Here is a 20454-nt window from a genome sequence, read left to right as displayed (position 1 = left end):
AATGGACCAAGTTCTGGCACGCAGTGCGGTGCATTGTTCGGTTTTATGAATGCCAGCTGGCAGCCAAATGGTGACCTAATCGTGACGTCGACAAAGGCTCTACGGCGAGTCGAGTAAATGTTGCGGCACAGAAAAATCAAATCCGTTCTTCACAAAAGCATGAAATTGATTTATTGGTTTTTGCTCCAAAGAGCTGAGGTAATTGCAGCGAAGCAGGTTTTTAGAGAAAATGATTTTGTTATCGCTGAAACTGTGGGAGACGAACATGATGTTCTCACAAAATAACACTCCTGATCACAGCAGTTATCAGGAGTCTCATTACGTTGGCCTGAGCTCTTGTGCACGCTTTCTTTCCCTCTTCTTTGTACTCTTCACTACCAGAAAAACAACTCTTGATTGAAGGGTCTGAAATGTAGCGGCGCCTTCCCAAGAGACCCAAACGGACCGAGCCACAACTGCCAGAAGACATCAAAATGGCTTCACTGTACACCAGGCAGCGCTGACACGAAACGCTGTAATTGGGGGCGTGATCGAGGTTACCTCTGTTTTGCCTTTGCTCTGACAGGACCTCCTGGTTTCCTCGTCCGGTGCCCACTCTGTTGCCTAGGAAACAAACACAAGATGACAAAGGGATGACAAAGAGGCCGAAAAGCAGTCGGCTGAGTTCGTAAGACACTTGAACAGTTACGCAACAACAGACTGTTGCCATTACTGAAGGCGCTCTCAGAAAAGATGCATGAAAAGACTTTAACCTCACTGCTGTTTGTTTATTGTGTAAACATGGCGACTGGCTTGCCAGCAAACGGCCTGTTCAAGGGTGGCGGGTGAGGCAAGGAACAAGGCAGCTGAAGGGCTGAGGACAGCATTAGCATGTAAATGGCTTTCTCCTCCTTTCTTCTTCTCTCTCTCGGAAAGTTTGCAGCACTCACCTCCACTCCGCCGCCCCCATCACTCCTACGAGCCAATTATATTCCCACTGATGGTTATGTCTCGGGCTTAATTACGGATGCAGGCAGCAGCGCTGCACGGCTGCACTGCAAACACACTAATGCATACACAGGCTGTTTGGCCACCAGTATCGCGCTGGCTCCTTTTAGGAGGGTTGGCAGAGACTGTGTGAGCAGGAGCCAGAGGACCTCCTGCAGTGTGTCACCGGCCTCACTTCAGCCATCTTCTCCCATCTCCCCAGCTTTTCTGATCTCAGGTTAGCTGAAGTCTGCTTTTAAATCGCAATAATCGATCTCTCTGTTTCCACTGCTTTACCTTCCAAATGGCCGCCCTAAACCGGGTCAGACACCCCAAAGCTCTGCATTAAGAGTTCAAGACAAACTTAACCCACGTGACGCTGATCCTTAAAGCCTGCCGTGGATGCAGTCTCGGACGGTTTCATTTTTTTCTGTATCCTCATTTTGTTTTAATTAAAGCTCGGCGGAAGAGCCTAAAACTGTACAGCCCCGAGAAAACTAAATGAGAGCTTCTAGAAAATTACAGTTTGCGTTTAATCACATTTCTTACATCCTCATTTTCTGACAAAGTAGCCCTTTAATCATTCAAATAGAAATAAAGACTTATAAGCACACCTAATGAGAACCTAATAGATCTGCCAGAATCATTCCGGGGACAAAATGTTGAGATTAAATTAGCCGAGTGTACAAGCAGAGCTCTTTTTTCCCTTCACAGATCATGAAGTTAATGCAGAAGTGGAAGTTCATGATTTTGGGCGATTAGCTTCTGCATAAATTGTTGCTAATGAGCGACTGAACAGAACTATCCACAACCTAATGAGCTAAACAAACATCTGAGCATCATGCAGGGATTTCTGGGGATGTTGCTTTTGTTGTAAGATACGATTGTTTCTTTTAGGCATCTACGGGGCTAATTGTTCCTTTACATTTTAAGTGGCAGTCTCAGATCTACTTCTGCTTGATTAGAAAATGACAAACTACTGCTGAACTTATTCGAGGCGCTAAAGCACATAAATTACATGAGCTTAGTTTGAAGCTGTTTAGGTTAGCATGAGTTAGAGTACCGCTGAGCCGTCTCTAAGTCATGCAATTGTTTTAAAATTGGCTAAAATTGGTTAAAATTTTCTATTTTACAGCAAATAATCCACTCCGTACAACCTTACAGGTCCCTTAAATACTGTCCAACCCATGAGGTCGAGAATGTGTTGCTTTTTAATCACACGTTCAGCTGTGAAACTCTCACACAGGCAGGTGTGTGACGTTTCAGGGCTGTACTTCATCTCACTGACACAGACCAACATCATCGTATTGCACCTCAGCTGCTGATTGTCATGGATGCAAATCTGTTAGTCAGAGATGAGGTGCGTAAACTTAGCTAATGAATGATGACATACACTAGGGTGAACTGCCCTAACGCACATTTAACAAGCCGTTCTGAATTTTATTTCTAAAGTACGTCGCTCCTTAGGTTGACTCCGCCTCCTCTGCTAAGCCCCGCCCACTCACATCCACCCTGCTGGACGGATGAAGCCAGCTTCTGGTGGAAATGGAAGTATCTGAGAAATAATTCATCATGGTTTATTTACTGATTTATTTCTTCCTTTAGCAGCAGCTAACGCTAACAGCTTAGCTAATGAAGATGACGTACACCAACTTCTAATGAGTTACTGCTGCTCCTTTCTGAAAGATGAACATTATTGTTCCCACATTACTTTGTTAGCTGAAGCTTTCTAGTTGAACGGTTCCGTTCTGTAACTCAGACAACCTGCAGCTGTGTTTAAGGTGTGTTTCCAACACAACACCGGTCCTCTCCTCACTCTCGGTGTGTTAGCGTTACATTATCTGCATGTTTCTGATAAAGATGGAGGTCTCCAGGTACAATTGTTTAATACATAGAAAATGTAATTAGCAGTAATTAACGGTGCACATGCATTACTACGAGTTACGCTGTGCACATCTCCAGCTTGGTCCATTACTGTTGATGAGAAAGCATTGTTTGCTAGCATCTGCTGCTAACTTACAGCTAACTGCTAGCTTACAGCTAACTGCTAGCTTACAGCTAACTGCTAGCTTACAGCTAACTGCTAGCTTACAGCTAACTGCTGAACTGTTTCCCTCTGGGATTAATAGAGTAACTATCTGTATCTATATAGAGAGCTGGAGTGTTTCTGGTGTGACTGCAGGAACAGCTTCATTATGTCTGTGTTTCTGCATTAAATCATCACAGGTAGCGCATGTAAACGCACCAAAACTGTCCACAGCAGCAGGACAGTGTGTCCTCAGCCCGCGTACAAACAGATGAGTAACCCTTCACCGCCTCGATGGGTGAGACTCTCTGAGCTCCTTCTCGTTCGGGGTCTGACTGCAGTTCAAACTGATCTAAACTGCTGAGTACTTCCTTCCCAGCTCAGGTGCTGTAGGTAGCTGCTGACCTCACAACAGGCATTTTGACCAAAGCCCGTCTCGTACAAATCAATAAACTGGTCTCATCTCATCATGCGAACTCTCTGGCAGCAAAACTTTTTAAGGTAATCGATTAAGCTGCTGAATGAAGCTAAACGACAGAAGCAAAAGAAGCACCTCATTATACATGATAATATATATTGATTCGAGCCGAGGCAGTTCCCGTGTCTAAATGAATTAAGCTTGAAAAACAGATAAAGCCTCTGTCATCATATATAAGTGTGAGTTTAAGACGACTGAGATAAATCAATTAGACTCAGAAAGTTATATTTAGCTCCTCCAGCCAGCAGAGCACCTGTAAGCGACTCTGGGCCTTATTGATGGTTGCAGCTCATCTCTCTGTTTCCCACAGCAGCTCAGTTCAATTAACCTGCGTCCGACTGAACAGAAGACAGCAGGGGACGGGGATACAGAATAAACCGTGATTCAAATTAAACTTGAGCTCAACACAGAGAACATGAAGTGAGGAGAAAATAAAAATACTCCAAAGTAGCTAATCTGTTCCGCAGAAGCAAAACTTTCCAGACGTGTCACAGCTGCCACCAAACAGAACTAAAATCCACTTCCCCCGAGCGCAGCGAGCAGCGAGGCACCTGCCATTCAAGGGCTGAGCCCCGCCCCCTCCACAGCAGTCCATCAATCTGCAGGTTGAAATGAAACGCAGCTCCTCCACAGCCTCTGCCTGTCAGCCCGTGGCAGCCTGGGACTAATGGCGTGACGTCATTGTAAACACACAGGGAGACGGATGCCTTTCCGATGAATCATGACTTGGAACGTTTGCATCTTTTCGGCAGGGCCCCATCTCCAAGAATCCCCATGGGCTTAACCTGTTGACCTTCATTTTTTGGTGAAGGTTAGCGGGTCCGTCTCTTCTTCTTCACACCACTTTGGAACAAAGCCACGCTCACACACAGCCTGTGAGAATACGAATCCAAGCTCAACATCCTCTTCCACACATTCCTCGCCTCAGCTCCCTCAAAGCATGAATGGCTGAACTGCCACCGACTGAATGACCAAAAGAGGTAAAAAAATAAAGACGATGTTGTTGTGGAGGGCCTTATTTACTGCCTAATTATTCATTTATAATGTCCTGTGATGCAGGTTCCCTCACCATCAGCATCTCATCTTCATTAACTTTGTTTTAAACTCAGTTAAAAAGGAGAAAACAAGAAAATAAAACGGATTTAAAAGAGAAAAACTGTTAAAATGATTTTTAAAGTGATTTTAACAACATTTCTACTTTATATCCAGTTATATTTCTGGGTCTTTGCTTTTGTTTTCAGGTTTTTCTTTTATTTCTAGACTCTGCTGTGTTAAATTCATCATAAATATCACCTCCTGAAGTCTTTTTCGTGGTGATTTTTCCCTCAACCTTGTTGAAAGTTGTTAAAACATATCTTCTGCTCATACCTTCTCATGTTCCAGAGAGACACGTGGATCATTAAGTACAGTAAGATATAAAAACAGTCGTGCATCATCACGGAGGAGCCATTTCTTTCTACGCCAGAGGAGATAATTAAACAGGCACCGAGGCGCCTTTCCTTAGCTGTAGAGAATGGAATTCTTGCCATCATAATAAAAGGTGTTTTGCCTGCCCCCCCCCCAGCATGCTGCATCATCTAACGGATACAACGTGTAGCGCCACAGAAAATAACGATGCAGAAAATCTGTGTTATGTGAAACTTTTACAGGAAATTCAGCCTTGAAGACATATTTTCTACTTCAGTTAATTACATCCGACGCTGAATCTATTTATAAAAGAAAAAAAAGTGTTTGATATAAAAACGTAACAAATGTTTTGATATTTGTGGAAAAGAATCCAGCTTTTTACTTTGTTAAAGGATTGATTCAACTCTAAAGTAGAGTGAATATGATGCTACTTCCTGCAGCTCGTAGCTTAGCATATTTCTGCAAAATTACAGCATTAAAAGTGTCTTTCTGCAAAGCTAAACAGTTATTAGCTTCATTATTACTCGAGGAATATTACAGACTCTAACTTTGATCGAGAAAAAGCTGTCGAACGTGGATGTGTGAGCAGATTTGGAGTGATTGGATGCTCTTTTTCCCTTTTAGTGCACGAAGCAGAAAACCGAGTGCTCCGATTTTCCAGCGCTAACGTGCAAACAGGCGAGCTGTGCACGGGAAAGTAAGGAGTGTGCTCGCACACTGACAATGAAGGTGCTGCAAATGTGAACTGGAGAACTGTTATTGTAATTCAAGACTCATCTGCCAACTAAGCTGCTGCCATTTTTTATTAGCAGATACAGCCCAGGGCCAACGACGCTTCATCATTTGTGCCTTAAGTCTCAGAAGCATGTTAGAGTTCATTTTCATCTTTTAGTAAGGCCAACAACCATGTTCAGCCCCTGCCATCAATTCCCCTCTGCAAACCTGAGCTTGACACCTCATTTCTCCCAATTTCGCCTCCCCTTAGATGCAATAAGAATATCTCGCCCCCGGCATCTCTCCCCTAAAGGCAGGAAGATGAGGTGGAAAAACATGAATTTTTAACGGGCAAATAAAATAGCAGAAAATACAATTAGCAGTGAGATAGAGGATTCATCACTTTTACTGCATAAAGATGGTGTCTGGGCTCGGAAATGAATTCTATTTTTACGAGGAAAGGAGAGGCGGGGGGGGGGGGCAACGGAGAGCTGGAAACACTAATGAAGTAAAGAGGCTGCGAGCGGCGGCGGCGGCAAATGTAGTCGTTCCTGAAATGTGGCGCTGTGTTGATAAGGCCACCTCTCACTGACACACTGCTAACATCGTGTGCGACAACTAATTATAACTCATGAATATTGTAAATAAGCGCGTCAGGAGAATAATGGTGTTTGAATGGAAGCTGTCTGACAGTTGTTACAGTCCAGATACATTTGTGTCGGACCCGACCTGCGCCACTTTAGTCAAGAAAAGCATTAAACAAAATGCAGCTGGAGCTCAAACGCACCAGAACACTGTTTATCATCATTAATATTAGAAATGTTCCGGGTTTGGACAGTTTCCTCTAATTCATTCAACCTGATGCTGAAAACTTCTTCACAGGGTTTTCCTCGAGTTCTTCCTGATTATTACAGACGGGAAAGATATTATCTTTATAATCCAACACTTTTATCACTGTTATTTCCTCTCATTTCCAGCCTTTCACTCTCACACACTCCACCTCCTTTTGTAAACTGCCATTTCAGCTAATGACCCGCACCCTTCGCATTAATACACCGTCAATCTGGCACCAACTGGTGCTCAGGCGGGTCCGAGAAACAACCTCCACCACCGCAGGAACAAAGGAGCGAACCGTTCCAACCGGATTTTGAATTGATTATTTATTCCCAACAATAAGCTAAAGGTATCAGCAAAGGGGAGAAAAAGTTGCCCCGAGCAGCCAAACAAATAAACCATTTCACTTGGGAGGCAGAGGAATTATTTCTCGTTTGTGATTGGACAGAATTGTTCGTCATAAAAACAAGTCAGCCATCTGATATTCTGGCTAAATGCTCGTGAAAATCCACTCAGATAACAGCCCAGTGTCAAAAGGGTTTCATTCTTCACCGTTTCCAGTTGCAGGCGAGACTAAAGGACTGTATGGATCTAAAAACACCTGCGGGCTTAGTTTCTCTCGTGTATATATGAAAAGTACAGATGTAAACTTTTAGAGCCACAAAACCACAGCAGAATGAAATGAGGCCTTCAGCAACCCGGAGTCCTGCAGCTCATTGTCTCCGCACTGATCCGTGGACACACCCACATCCCCTCCTTTGTGTTTCACTCTCACACACACAACTGCAGTGTCCATTCACAGCCCTGCACACAAAGACGCACATTTGTCCGCCGTGAGCTCATCTGCTTAAGCCTCTCCGTGTCAAACAGGACCTACTTCCACCTCCACCTGCTTACCGCTCCCCGAGGGAAGCGGTCTGCTGGAGGAGAGTTCAGAGCGTGGAGCCACGTAATGTTCGTATGATTAAGAGCTCCATCCAGATGCAGACACTCCTGATCACACATCTGGTGTAATCTGCTCTCCCGTAGGCCTCTGCTACAGTTTACAAAAAGGCTAGCATTCAAACCCCAAAATGTGTCCGTAGCATCAAAATCAGTTGAGATCATCCAGCCCCCCCCTCTTGCAGAACAGCAAGAGGCCTCATTAATCTTTGCAAATCACATCCAACATCATTCGGTTTGTTAAGAGTCCAGAGCAACAGCAGCATCACGCCCAAAGTGTCCTGCAGAAATATGCATGGAGGGGGGGGGGGGGGGTGGGGGGGGGGGGGGGGGGGTGTCTGCAGAGGAGCACATTCAGTTTCTAAATATCATTAAAAGTTTTAATGAAGTCACAGTAATCATCAATGGATGGAGCAGGAGCTGCTTCCCCTCCTCAGATGTGAAGTGTTTGGCTCAGTTTGTGCTAACAGCCTTCATGCAGCTGCCCACTCAGCGCTCTGCGGCCTCCTACTCACTGCGACTCCACATCAGGGAGGCTGGCAGGTGAAAACAGACAGTCCCTCCATGACCAACCAACCAGCACAGCGGGTTCTTCCTTCCCGTCTTGCTCAAACAGTCCACCCACACATGTCCTGAGAAGGACGCAGGTACTGCTACACACCAGCAGCGTTAAAACACGCCGTAAACAGAGAGTGGGATCAGTTCTCAGAGTCTGTATAAAAAGATGCTGCTTTCACCTGCAGAGTTGTTCCTAAAACACGACTGTCAGGTCTCTGCCTTTATTCTTTATGTTTGGCAGTGCACCGCGAGAACGTTTTTCTCTGGCAGAAACTAATACAATTTACTTTCTACAGTGTGGAGACATAAATCCATATAGAAACAACGGGAAAAACAACAGAACGCCGAACAACTGCAAACACACACGGCTGAAAATCATTATTTCTCAGCCACTTGGCCAAGCTGCAGCACATTACAGGGTGACAAGTGGCCCCTCTTTTGCCTTCAGCTCTGCAGCTCGCAGATTATCCCTCCATTCTGACAAAGGCTTCATCAATAATTAAATCTCCAGCCCAACTGCAGCACAGAAACTAATGAGGAGTGTGAATAAAATCAGCCGTGACTCATCAAACACTGGGCAGGAGAGGACTTTGATACTGCGAGCTAAACAAGGGCTACAATATCTCAGATGGCCGGCTCAGTGTCCGTCCCCTGGCCCCCTTCTCATTTATATCCTCTGCTCTCCACGTGACGCTCTGTCCTTGAGCCGTCTCAACAATTCAGATGAGAAATCACGTATACGGACCGTAGCCTACTTCAAACTAATGCTACCAGCACGAGAAGAGCGTCTTCAGCACAAGCAGATGTCATTCCTCCTGCCCCGGAGGAATTTCTAAGTCCAACAACAACACCTCCGATAGCAGATGCATTTATTTTCCTCTCGGTGCACTGGGACATTCCCAGCTATCTCTGCTGAAGAGGGAATTTACCCAAGACGGGTCGTGTAAACAGGAGCCAACAGCAGCAGTTGACCTGTTGGCTCCACAGATGAGCTGCAGAGAGCCGAAGCACGTTGGGACCAAACAGCAGCAAACAGTCAAAGCAGCTGTTATTCCCTGCAACATCGCCGAGTTTAAGCAAGTGAAATGTTATAGATTTTGACAAATATACTTTGTCCAATATTCTTACATAATGGCAGACGATCCAAGACTATGAAACCAAATATTGGAGTCAAATGAGGCACATTTGAACAGAACTGATCCTGCAGGAGAGCCTGCGAAAGCAAAGCTTTCAGGGAGATCATTTTTATTTTATACAGACCCACAGATTCCACTAAACTATCGAGTCATGTTGCAAAGATGGAGAAAAGAGGGCCAAAGGATAAGAAATACAACCAGCAAGCTGTACTTGTTTTACAGGAACTGTGCTGTTATTCTGCTGCTTCCAGCTCTCCTGCTGGAGTTTCCATATGCAAAGAAAGTCAAGCACCAGATGTATGAGATCAAATGGATTACAACCTCTTTGGAGGAGATAACGCGTCTTAAGCCCTGAGAAAACAAATAAATTACAGAGTAAGTGAAGGCTTAAGCCACTAAGGTCAGAGTCACTCCCAGCCGGGTTTCATTTCAAGGGACACGGTGAAGTTTTGAGTCCAAAACATTTAACCAGAATGCTTTGCTTTAAGACCATAAAGTCACATGCACCCTCACTGGGAACACACTGAGCCAGTGTAAAAGGTCTCTCTACGTCTTCCTGATGTGTTGCACTCTGGTTTTTATTAAAGATAAAGCAACAGAATCACTCTGAATACCTCAGTAAACACGGTGCATTATGGGCTGAATCAAACTACTGACCATAAACATGTTAAAGCAGTCGAACGGAGGATTTACTGTCCCTCGGTACTCTCCCCACTGTTGGTCTGAGGGGGGAAAACACAGATGAGTTTAAAGAGCTCGACCATGGTGTCACACAGCAGGACGGCCGCCTGAGAGTTGCTCATCTTCAGCTGTGGGAGGCTGCAGCTCAGCTCAACCACCTGCAAACACAAGCATCTAATCCCAGGCCCCCAAAACACAGGGGGCCAGTCCCGATTCTGAACTGTTGACATTTCCCAGCGACAAAACCAAAGAAAAGCTTGGAGCCTTCATGCCAGGGACGATGGCCGGTTGTCCTTTTCCACAACCCTCTCACCCCCAGTGCATTTACAGAAAGGGCAAAGCAATCAGGGGGAAATGTGCTCCGTCACACGGAACAGTGCCGTTGGACAGCAGCACGGATCTGGGATCCGAGACAAAACCCAGGAGTCAGGCTGAACCGTTCTGCACTGCAGCAGATTTTCCACCGGCGTGTGTCCATTACTGCAAGTAACACCAGCGTTGGAGTCTAAATATAATGTTCTCCTGCAGGGTAACGTCACAGGTGGAGGCCTCGAGATTTCCTCAGCTAGGTGGGATTCAGAGAACTGGCAGAAGAAGAGAAACCGAGGCGGGGGGGGTAGCAGGTGGATGGATGGAGACAGATATGTTGAGATCCAGACGGTATTATAATGTTTACATTCCACCTTCATGTTGCTGCTGCCGTCTTATCTATGCAGGGATTATCTGATAGACGCCCCCCCCAGAGACCCCTCACCTCCCTTCACTTCTTTACACATGCAGGCATTACCAGGAGAGGAGCAAACAAGCTGTATTTACCCCTGCTGCCGCCATTAAAAAGCTAAACTGTCCGCCTGATTCAGCCAGACCTTTACACAGTGAGCTCATTCAGAAAAGCTAACATCTCAGAATCTATTTGAATGCATGTTAGTGTTTGTTTAAGATGGGTTTATGCTCCGTTTTCTATCTTTGTAGCTTAGATATTTATTGCTTTGTTTATCCCAGGCGGCTTTGTGAAAGTTAATGCACCGTTAAATGCTAGGTTGCTCTCTAAAAGCAAGACCTGGAGGAAGATACTTATCTTATTATCTAATCAATTATTTCATCTTTTGAAAGAGGGGATCTTTTGGGACATTAGGATCACTCTTCAGAGCATACTGGTAAAGGTTTTGGGCTTCTTTAAACCCATCCTGTTGGCTCTGGGCAGATGGGAGGCCTCTACATTGCATGGACTGTTTTCAGCTGGTTTGGACTCTTTGGACCAATTACAACCAGTTATTACAGGCTTCCATCAGAGCTGGAAGGAAACTTTAACCGTGTTGGCACATTTTCAGGGGAGGAGGACATTTTTCTGTGAAATATAGGAAAGAAAACACAAGCCTTTTAAGATATTTTTTTAAAGAGGATGAGACCAAGTAATGGCACAAAGAAAAAGGACAAAGAAAGTGGTCCAGACTCTATAGATTACAGTTTTCAGTCGTATTTTAATCAAAAATATACATTTTAATTACTGTAAAGGACATTAACGCTCTGCAGATAAGTTTAATAGCTGCTGAAGGGACATTTTTCCACCTTTTTCCACCTTTTTTACGTTAATATGAAGTTTTTCATGGCTGGAGTCAAACAGCCTTTAGCTTAAACTTAAAGCTAATTATCTCGTACAGATGCACCAACTGTGAAATTCTGGTCCAATACCGATGTTAAAGATAGATTTGATAATTTATTTTCCTTTTAAAACCAGGGATACAATTAAATAAACATTTTAAACGCATTTCAGTCCATCATCACAGTCTTTGAATGAACACAACCAGGATAAACCAGACAAAACAGGATAAACCAGGATAAACCAATTAAACCAGGATAAACCAGATAAACCAAGATAAACCAGACAAAACAGGATAAACCAGGATAAACCAATTAAACCAGGATAAACCAGATAAACCAAGATAAACCAGACAAAACAGGATAAACCAAATAAACCAGGATAAACCAGATAAACCAGGATAAACCAAATAAACCAGGATAAACCAAATAAACCAGATAAACTACCACCATCGGTTGATATAATCCTGTTGTGAATGAGCTCCATATCAGCCGATACTGATGTCAGAACAATAATCTGTGCAGCCCCAATAATACGCTCCACAGTTTCAGTTTGTTGAATATTTTTATGCTTCATTTAAAAATGTTTATAATTCCCATTAAGGAATTCATCTCAACTCAATGTAAAAACTTAAAAATGTGAAGGTTTGTAGCTTCAATCGACTCTTCGTGGTGTTAAAATGAAATAAAACATGTCTGGAAACCATCTATATCAGTATTTTAAGTGTCATCTTTGCAGAAATCTATCAGCAGAGAGCAGGCTTCCTCTGCACATTTCTACCTGCAGTCTGCCTCCTCCTCCTCCTCCTTCCCCTCTCACCTCCCCTTATTTCCAAACCATATGTACTAAAACACTAAGTAAACATCTATGGCCTCGTACCAACTGGTACCAGGACTTACATTCTGCACCATTTGTCCAAATGTGGGAGCTTTCCATGCTTTGACCTCGGCAGAAAACGGCACATTTGTAAGTGCATGGAGGTTGGAAGTTGAGTGCAAACACAGCCCAAAGATGGGAGGAATGGGCTTTGTTTGGCATGCCTGAAACTACAAATCATCCAACACAAACCGATGGGGGGGGGCAAGAATATTCAGTACAATTCTGCAGCTCTTTGGTCAAATCGATAGTCCATCTCCTGCTGGAACTATGCAACATGTGGAAGAAGAAATGAAAGGTCCACGGAAACGAGGCTCCTTCTGTGTTATTTTTGAATGACAAAAGAAGGTGAAAGAAAGCATCGATTCTTTCTCCGGCAAGACTTGCCATTATTCCTTCATTTGTGTGTGTGTGTGAGACAGATGTAGAAGAGCTAACAGCACATCTGTCAAACCTGCATCCCAACACAGAGAAAAATGAAAGAGAGAAACAAATGAGCGTACAGAGCTCTTGCTTCAGCTCTACTTTCGCTCTGCTGCCCATCAAACACTTGAGCTTTCTGTACTTTGGCTGTTTTTACCGCTCTCTCCCCACCACACACACAAATACCTCCCACCACCTTCCCCCTGCTGCTCTGATTGCGGCGGAGATCAGGCCGACTGGCACATCAGAGAGAGGAAGCTCTGTCAGTGGGTGCCGCTCGGACGGTGCATGTGGGTGGATTGCAATCAAGCCCACCTCCAGCACTAATACGAGCGCCGCATCCCACAAAAAAAGAGACAGAGCGGAGCTGCAAAAAGAGAAGAGGGAAGGTGGAGAAGAAAGAGCTCTGAGAACACGTCTGATGTGGAGAGTCTGAGCTGTGAGTGGGATGCCTGAGCAGTCCCACTGCGAGGTAGCCGGGTGGGTGGTGCTGTTTGTGTGAAGCAGCAGCGGATGTGTTTGCACACATCCCAGCCTTGAAATTAGAAATTCAAGCCTGTGACAAAAGACATAATTTAATCGTCCCCCATTCAAATGTTCAGGGCATGTGCTTTATGCTGAATAAAATCTGTTAAATCCGGGTTCAGCTTCGGAGTTTATTGATTCTTTATAGAAAAATTAAACTGATCAGCTTAGGTTTCTATTCTTATGAGTTTCTAAAGATGAGATTGACAGAGTCCATACGTCCACATGTTGTTCAGACGCTTAGATGATGTCAGATATGTTCAAATCCAGCGACCTTCAGGTCATATCACATATCCTCCACTGATTTGAGTTCTGGGCTTTAAACAGACCCTTCCAGCACATTCGAATACGTCTGATTCAACCTTCTGAGGGGTTCTGGTCGCTATCATGCAAATAAAAGGCAAATATCTATATATATCTGTCCAAGAAACAATATTCCAACCATGATTCCTTCAGTTCTGACCAACTGTCTGATGTCCCGTAGCCCCGCAGCTCGATGCTATGCTATGCTATGCTATGCTATGCTATGCTATGCTATGTTGTGTTATGTGTTAATAAATGCTTTCTATTTTTCCCCTTTAGGCTGCGGGTTAAATGCAGCCATCGAGCCCGGTTTAGCAGACTGCTTCTCTGGTTCTTTCCAGCTCTGTGGGGTTTGTTGGGCTAAGATTTCATGGCAGGTTTGTAGGGGCTCCGTATTCTTTCCATTTTCTAATAGAGGTTTTAAAGGTGCTCTGGTATAATAAGAACTTCTCCAGAACTTTCTCCCTGACCAGTTTGGAGAGCTGCCTTTGCCAACAGATGCATATAAACTAGATAGTGAGTCCAAGAATGCACAAAAGTCGACTTAACCTAAATAATTATATGATTTCTGAAGGTGAGCGACAGCACAGTGTCTTAATTTGGTGCTTGAAACAGAAGGAGTTCGCAAATATGCACATATGTTCTTTATTTTTCAGGGTTTTTTATCTCTATTTCACAAACTATGACCATTTCACGTGGGTTCGACACATAAAATGCTCTAAAATATCTATTTAAATGGCATGTTACAATGCAAGAAATCAGGAAAAAAGGGCATTGTAGTTTTCTCTGTGCTGTATGTAGTCATTTCAGATTAAACTGGCTTTCCTCTCCCTGAAATAAATCATGCTGAGTTGCTTCTTCACCGGGACACGTAGAAGCCAAAGTGTTTGCCTTCACTGGCTGTTCCTGCTGCTCAGTATCAGCTGAACAACAGACAGAGCTAACATTAGCAGAGGCTGATTGCAGGCTGCTACCCCGACAACATCAACGTAATGCAGTGCAGAAGAAAGAGGGTTCAGGAAATCACCTTCGACAAACTCACCACATTTTAAAAACATTGCTCATGAAGTTTAATTGGATTTCAAATCTTAGGTTAATAAATATGCAAGATGGGGGGTAAAAAGCAATGTTCTAAGTAATAATGAGTATCTGCTGCTCGTGTTTTGAACCTTTCTGCCTTAATTTAGTTGCTTTGCAAGTATTAATTGTGCAACGATTAGTCGATGTTGTCGACAAAAATCGATAACATTATTAGTCGCCGACGTATTTAATTGTCGATAATTGTCGGTTACGTCATCACGTCTTTTTCTGTCGAGCTGATCATCATTTTTCGTACAGAGTGAGTCATCTCACTTCCTACCTATCTCTGCTTAGAGATGCATGGCGTTATGGTAAATAATAGCAGGAAATGACCTGTAGAAACACAGTTAAATGGCTGGGGCTGAATTATCGTCCTCTCCTCCAAAAGTGTCCAGAGTCTGGGAACATTTCACCCTCAACACCCAGAAAAAATAGATTACCTGCAGGTTTTGTAAAGCCGACCTCAGGTGTCACTGGAGCACGTCTGTCAGGCATGAACATGTGAAGAGGAAGCAGGTTGGAGCTCTGGGAGACGGACTCACCATGGTGAGATATTTAGCTTGTTAGCATAGCCTGCTAGCTATAAATAAGAGTTTTCTTATATTTTAACATTAAAACTGTATTATTCAACTTCACAGTCCAAAGTTACAACCAGGCTGTATTATTAATGTTGGTGCATTAAAGCCGCACTATTCTTAGCATTTTCAGTTAATGTTAAAAGTCTTGAATGTATCCTTTATCAGTTTTAGATTGTTTTGATTAGTAATTAACCGATTAGTCGATTAATGACTGGTTGACTATGAAAGTAGTCGTTATTTGCAGCCCGAGCAAGTTTACTGTCATCATTACTGATAATTCTACAAATCAAACTATTATTGCAAAGGTTTATTAGGTTACTTTGACCCCCAACCTGGATGTGGATGAGGAAACTGCTCATTTTGCTACAGTCTGCTATTTTCCTCCTATTTTACAAAAATACATTTGGAAAGTGCGACGGCGAAGAGGCATGAGCTGTAAAAGCTCTGAAAGCTCTCCCTGGGTGTGAAAAACACTGAATAAACTGTTTAACTGCACAGGAGGGGAATCACGCCAGACAGTGATGGAGGAAACATGCACGACATTCAGCTGCTTCCACCACCTTCAGAGGTCAGAGGTCATCGTACATGTAAGTACAGCTGAAGTCACCTCACAGACGCCGTCTTTCAGTCACTTTAACAGTGATTTCATCAGATGAGGCTCTAAAATCAGGATTTTATTAGAGCAGAGCGACGGTCTGGAAACGCTTCAAGCTTTTTTTTTTATCCAGTCGGATGTAAATGTGCTTTTTGAGGAGAACACTGAGCTGGAGCAGAGTCGAAGCTCGTCTCCTCTCCTCTCTCTCATTCGTCCTCATCTCAGCTCTGAGGATTCTCCGAGTTGTTCTCTCAGTCTCTGCTTCTTTTCTTCCTGTTATCTCTGCTGTCTTTCATTCTCCGGCTCCTGCCCACCTCCTTATCCGCCGTGTTTCTGGTCCGACTCCCCTCCCTCTTGCTCTTTTTCTCCACTGATTGCCCACACATTCATTCTTCTACGCTTGCCTGCTCACTAATGGCCGTGGCAGGTGTTCTCCCAGGTGCCTGAACAGAAAGGCCTGGGCTGAGCTTTTTAAAAGCCCTGGCATCAGCACCTCAGCAGCTCTCCCCCCTGAGGAATGGACTATCTTTTAAAACGCTTTGCCACTGAAAGGCTTCAAACCTGGTATTCACACTCCTCTCCCTCCACACACAAAGAGAAATCCATGTACAGGAAAGATGACGAAGTCCGTCGCCGGGACTCGCAGAAAGCACTTATCCTGGCTTTAGGTGTGAGACGAGCCGTCTTGGCAGGCGGTTTAATTCGGTGCTCATTTAGTAGCAAGCAAAGAAAGTAAAGCAAACACGGCAGTAAATACAACCTCTAACCGGGCTGAGCTGCGAGGACAGATGACACAGCAGCATGTGGTCGACCTGAGAAGTCCAGGCCGACCGGTTTATCCAGATGAATGGAGGACAGAAGAATGCAGCTTTGTGATCAGATGGCAGGCGGGCCACCGTCTTTGGTTTGCTTTTCAATCAATCAGCAACTTATTTCTAAGTGGTTTTTGTATGACTTTCAGCAGCTCTCAATGGACGACCTCTGCTTAAAGGTAAAACCAGTCATGCTTTGTGTCCCACAGGACCGGCTCCACTTCCACAGGTCAGCCTGGCTGCTGAGCCTAGCTGCCTCTGTGGGCTTTACCTCCGGCTGTTTAGTTACCCTCAGGGATTAAATCCAAGGATCCGGTGAGACTTAAAGTGATTTAAAGTTCCAGTGTGGAGCATTTATGGCAGACATCAGTAAAACTATCGATACGTTTGCCATCATTATTGAAGAATTGCTCATTTCATCTCGATTAACATTTCATCGATGACTGGTCGACTATGAAAGTAGTCGTTATTTGCAGCCCTAGCAAGTTTACTGTCATCATTACTGATAATTCTACAAATCAAACTATTATTGCAAAGGTTTATTAGGTTAGTTTGACCCCCAACTAAAACTTGGATGTGTGCTTTACCTCCGGCTGTTTAGTTACCCTCAGGGATTAAATCCAAGGATCCGGTGAAACTTAAAGTGATTTAAAGTTCCAGTGTGGAGCATTTATGGCAGACATCAGTAAAACTATCGATACGTTTGCCATCATTATTGAAGAATTGCTCATTTCATCTCGATTAACAAAAAGCAGCAGATCCTACGGTTTTCTTTTAGTTGATCTGAGCAACAAAACTACTTGTTTAACCTTGGAAATATGCAGTGTTTTGGACTCAAATTCGACCTTTTATTCAGTGACGACAGCAACCAATTTCATGCACATGATGACACAAACGCAGCAGCTCACGCCTGGGTTACTCGGGTGGAGAAGGCCTTAACCACCACCTTAACATGTCTGTGAGGGTGATAATGAAATCTTGTCCATTTAATTGGTTGCTGGGAAGCTTCATTTTTGGTAAAAAAACGAGTTGTATCGAGTTTTCTGAAACCTTTCCTGCAGCAGGCGTGATACAGACCCTCATCTCTCCCTGAGTTTAAAAAAGACAGATGTGACGATTGCAGGTATCTCAGAGACTAGGCTTGAGTCAAAGCATGTAGATGCTGGTACATTAAAGGGGGGGGGGGGGTCATTAAGCAGCCACAGTGATGGAGATTATAGTGAAGCTCCTGCAGTACAGGGTGTGCAGGTCAAATATAAAGGCAGTTTGCTTCCCATTCCTGTTGTTTTTCTGTCAGTGAGATGGCACAGAAACCACTGAGCTGACTTTCATGACACTTTGTGGACCACTGAAGCCTCGGAGGAGAGCCATGCCTTCCCCGCACCCCTCCAGGTATCCATTTCATTGCTTTTGCTGCCTCATTAAGACATGGGACAGAATAAATAGCAAAGGTAAGCACAAAATTCTTCCCCTCACCAATTACTGAAACCTCTTGCACCCAAATGGCTTCGTGATGAAACGCATTCGGAATACTGAACAAGCTTTCCGAGGGAGCTCATAATCCCAATAATAATAATAACCATGATGGGGCCAGTCCTTAAAGACGATCAATACAGAACACTTGTTTCGTGACATGATGACATTACTTTGACTTGATAGTATTTGTAGTAAATTAAATGCAGAAAAAAAGCACTTTTTCCTACTTTAGCGAGTAAATTTGGGTCAAAATGACCAAATTTTCATCTTTACGATAAACAAATTCTGCAGAAATACAGAAAATTCTTTGTATGTTTGCTTCACTTACATATCGACACGGTTGGTGACATCATTTCCTGGTCACGCGAAAAGAGCTACACTTAGAGGAAAAATGAGGCCCAAACATCTGGCCTCACATCTGGCCTGAAATAAACACAAACTAATGTGAAAAATGCAACACTAACAGCCGGGTTTGGAGGTGATGCTGAACAACCAGCGACTTTCTTTGATGAAACGAAAAGAAGGAGGGGTTACTTTGAGATGCTGCCCTCTTCGGTCTTTCTGGACAGCTCTTCTTAATGGAAAATGAGCAAAGGGCTGCAGATTTCCTCTGCTTCACTGAACAGTTTGTATAATGTCCTCATCGATTTCAGCCTTGGCCTCACAGATGACGCCGCTGCTCTGGCCAGAGTGAAGAAGGATCCACTCCATTTAGCCCTCGAGTCCACCATAAGCAAACGTTTGTGTGCTCTCACTGCGGATTCGTGTCTGTGCACGCTTCCTACGTGTGCATGAGCACAAGATGGCAGATGCTTTTTTTTTCCAGGACAAAGAGAACAACACGAGCAGTGTGAAAACAAATGAAAATGCTCATAAGTCAACATCTCTCCTCGGAAACCAGACAACTAGGACAGGCAGACAAAAGGCGCATTGATGCCGGCTGTGACACACGGATGGCAGCTGCACACATCATGTCATTCAGTGGTGGCTGCTGTGAAAGGACACTTTGTCAGACAGTTGAGTCTGGTGATGGGCTCTCCTCCTGTGCTCAAGTGTAGAGTGAAACAATGCTTCATGAAATGAAAACTAAACCCTGCTCTCGTTTATTTTTAAGGGTGAACGCAAAGCTGTGAACAATTAGCCAACAACGCTGGATCAGACAGGAAGAAACGAGTGGAGGGACCGTGTTTTTTCATGCATTCGCCTGGACTTTCTAACCTGGATACGTTTGATTAAGTCGTGTCATATCAATGTGAAACAGATGGATAACCACAGAGTTGCACTAAACACTGTGTCACGCCTTAAAGCAGCTTGAAACGACTGAACTCGGCTGGTGGCGCTGTAGACATGGCTGTAATAAGACTGCCAACAGCCGTTTTAACAAAGAAAATGTGACTAAAAATGAAGCTTCAGTTGAAATTATTGTGCTATTAATGAGCTTCTCACTTTGCTCTAATTACACCAAACCTCCAACTGGTGGAGACAAAAACTTCTCCAACTTATTGCAAACCCAAGATCTTCGAGCAGACTGGCAGGTCTACCAAACATTTTAAGATCAGATTACATTTACTGTATTTTCCACACCAGAAGACGCACCTAAAAGCCTTAAATTTTCACAAAAATCAGCCGTGTGCGACATAGTCCGGTGCGCTTTATGGACCGGATTCCAAAACCTGTCACGGAAACCGCCATTTTGAACTCACTGCGGGGAGCGGTGAGCATTCATCGGGGCATTAAGGCCCCTCCGCATCACTCACCGCTCTCCCTTCACGCCGCTCACCGCCACGTTCACTTTAGCCACGCCTCTTTGCTCTCTAACATTGAAAAAGAACGGCAACTGGCCACTTCCATCGCTCCCTTTGCCTTCGGTGTGAATCCAGAGTCAGGCGGATCTCAGCCATTCACTCTGAATGGGGCTAAGATTGTATCGAGCTCGTACTCAGCGACTGAATCGTGTCATTAATGCTTCTGCCCATGTCCCAGTGAGAGTCTGTTCTTCAGTCTGAGATGGTGATGCAGACCGATGTGCAGTTTCTAAGTTTATTAGAGTAAAAACCACCGATGATGTTGTCCTTGACCGTCGGACCATGTTTTAGCATGAGCCTTATAATCAGGTGCATCTTATAATCAGGTGAGCCTTATAATCAGGTGCATCTTATGTATGGGTTAAGTACAGGAATGGACTCAATTATTAAGGGTGCACCTTATAATCAGGTGAGCCTTATAGTGCGGAAAATACGGTACTCCAGAACTAAAAATCCTTCTCTTGTATTGTATTTAATCATGTTAAAAGAAGTATAATTGCAATTAACTGCACACCTCTGAACTAGATCTTTGTTAATGACGTGAACACGCATGAGAAAGTAAGAACAACCTAAGAGAGAATGTCTGAAACTTCATGTTTTTAATGCTCTAAATTTAAAATTACAATTAATGGTCTCTTT

At 44.0% G+C, this 20454-nt stretch overlaps 1 protein-coding gene across 6 annotated transcripts in view; it reads right to left on the bottom strand.

Moving 5' to 3' along the window:
- Positions 1–20454, bottom strand: part of sema5ba (sema domain, seven thrombospondin repeats (type 1 and type 1-like), transmembrane domain (TM) and short cytoplasmic domain, (semaphorin) 5Ba) — a 172020-nt gene that overhangs the window by 56583 nt on the left and 94983 nt on the right. For all 6 annotated transcript variants that reach the window (XM_072397550.1, XM_072397553.1, XM_072397552.1 and 3 more), the window contains exon 6: positions 541–603. In XM_072397550.1, coding sequence (XP_072253651.1) covers positions 541–603 — 63 coding nt within the window. The remainder of the gene's footprint in view (positions 1–540; positions 604–20454) is intronic.

The sequence above is a fragment of the Leuresthes tenuis genome, unplaced genomic scaffold (genome assembly GCF_036924035.1).
Source record: "Leuresthes tenuis unplaced genomic scaffold, fLeuTen1.0.hap1 SCAF_12, whole genome shotgun sequence".
In the NCBI taxonomy this organism is placed as follows: domain Eukaryota; kingdom Metazoa; phylum Chordata; class Actinopteri; order Atheriniformes; family Atherinopsidae; genus Leuresthes; species Leuresthes tenuis.
The sequence above is the reverse complement of the archived record's forward strand: the minus strand, read 5'-3'. Positions and strand labels throughout refer to the sequence as shown.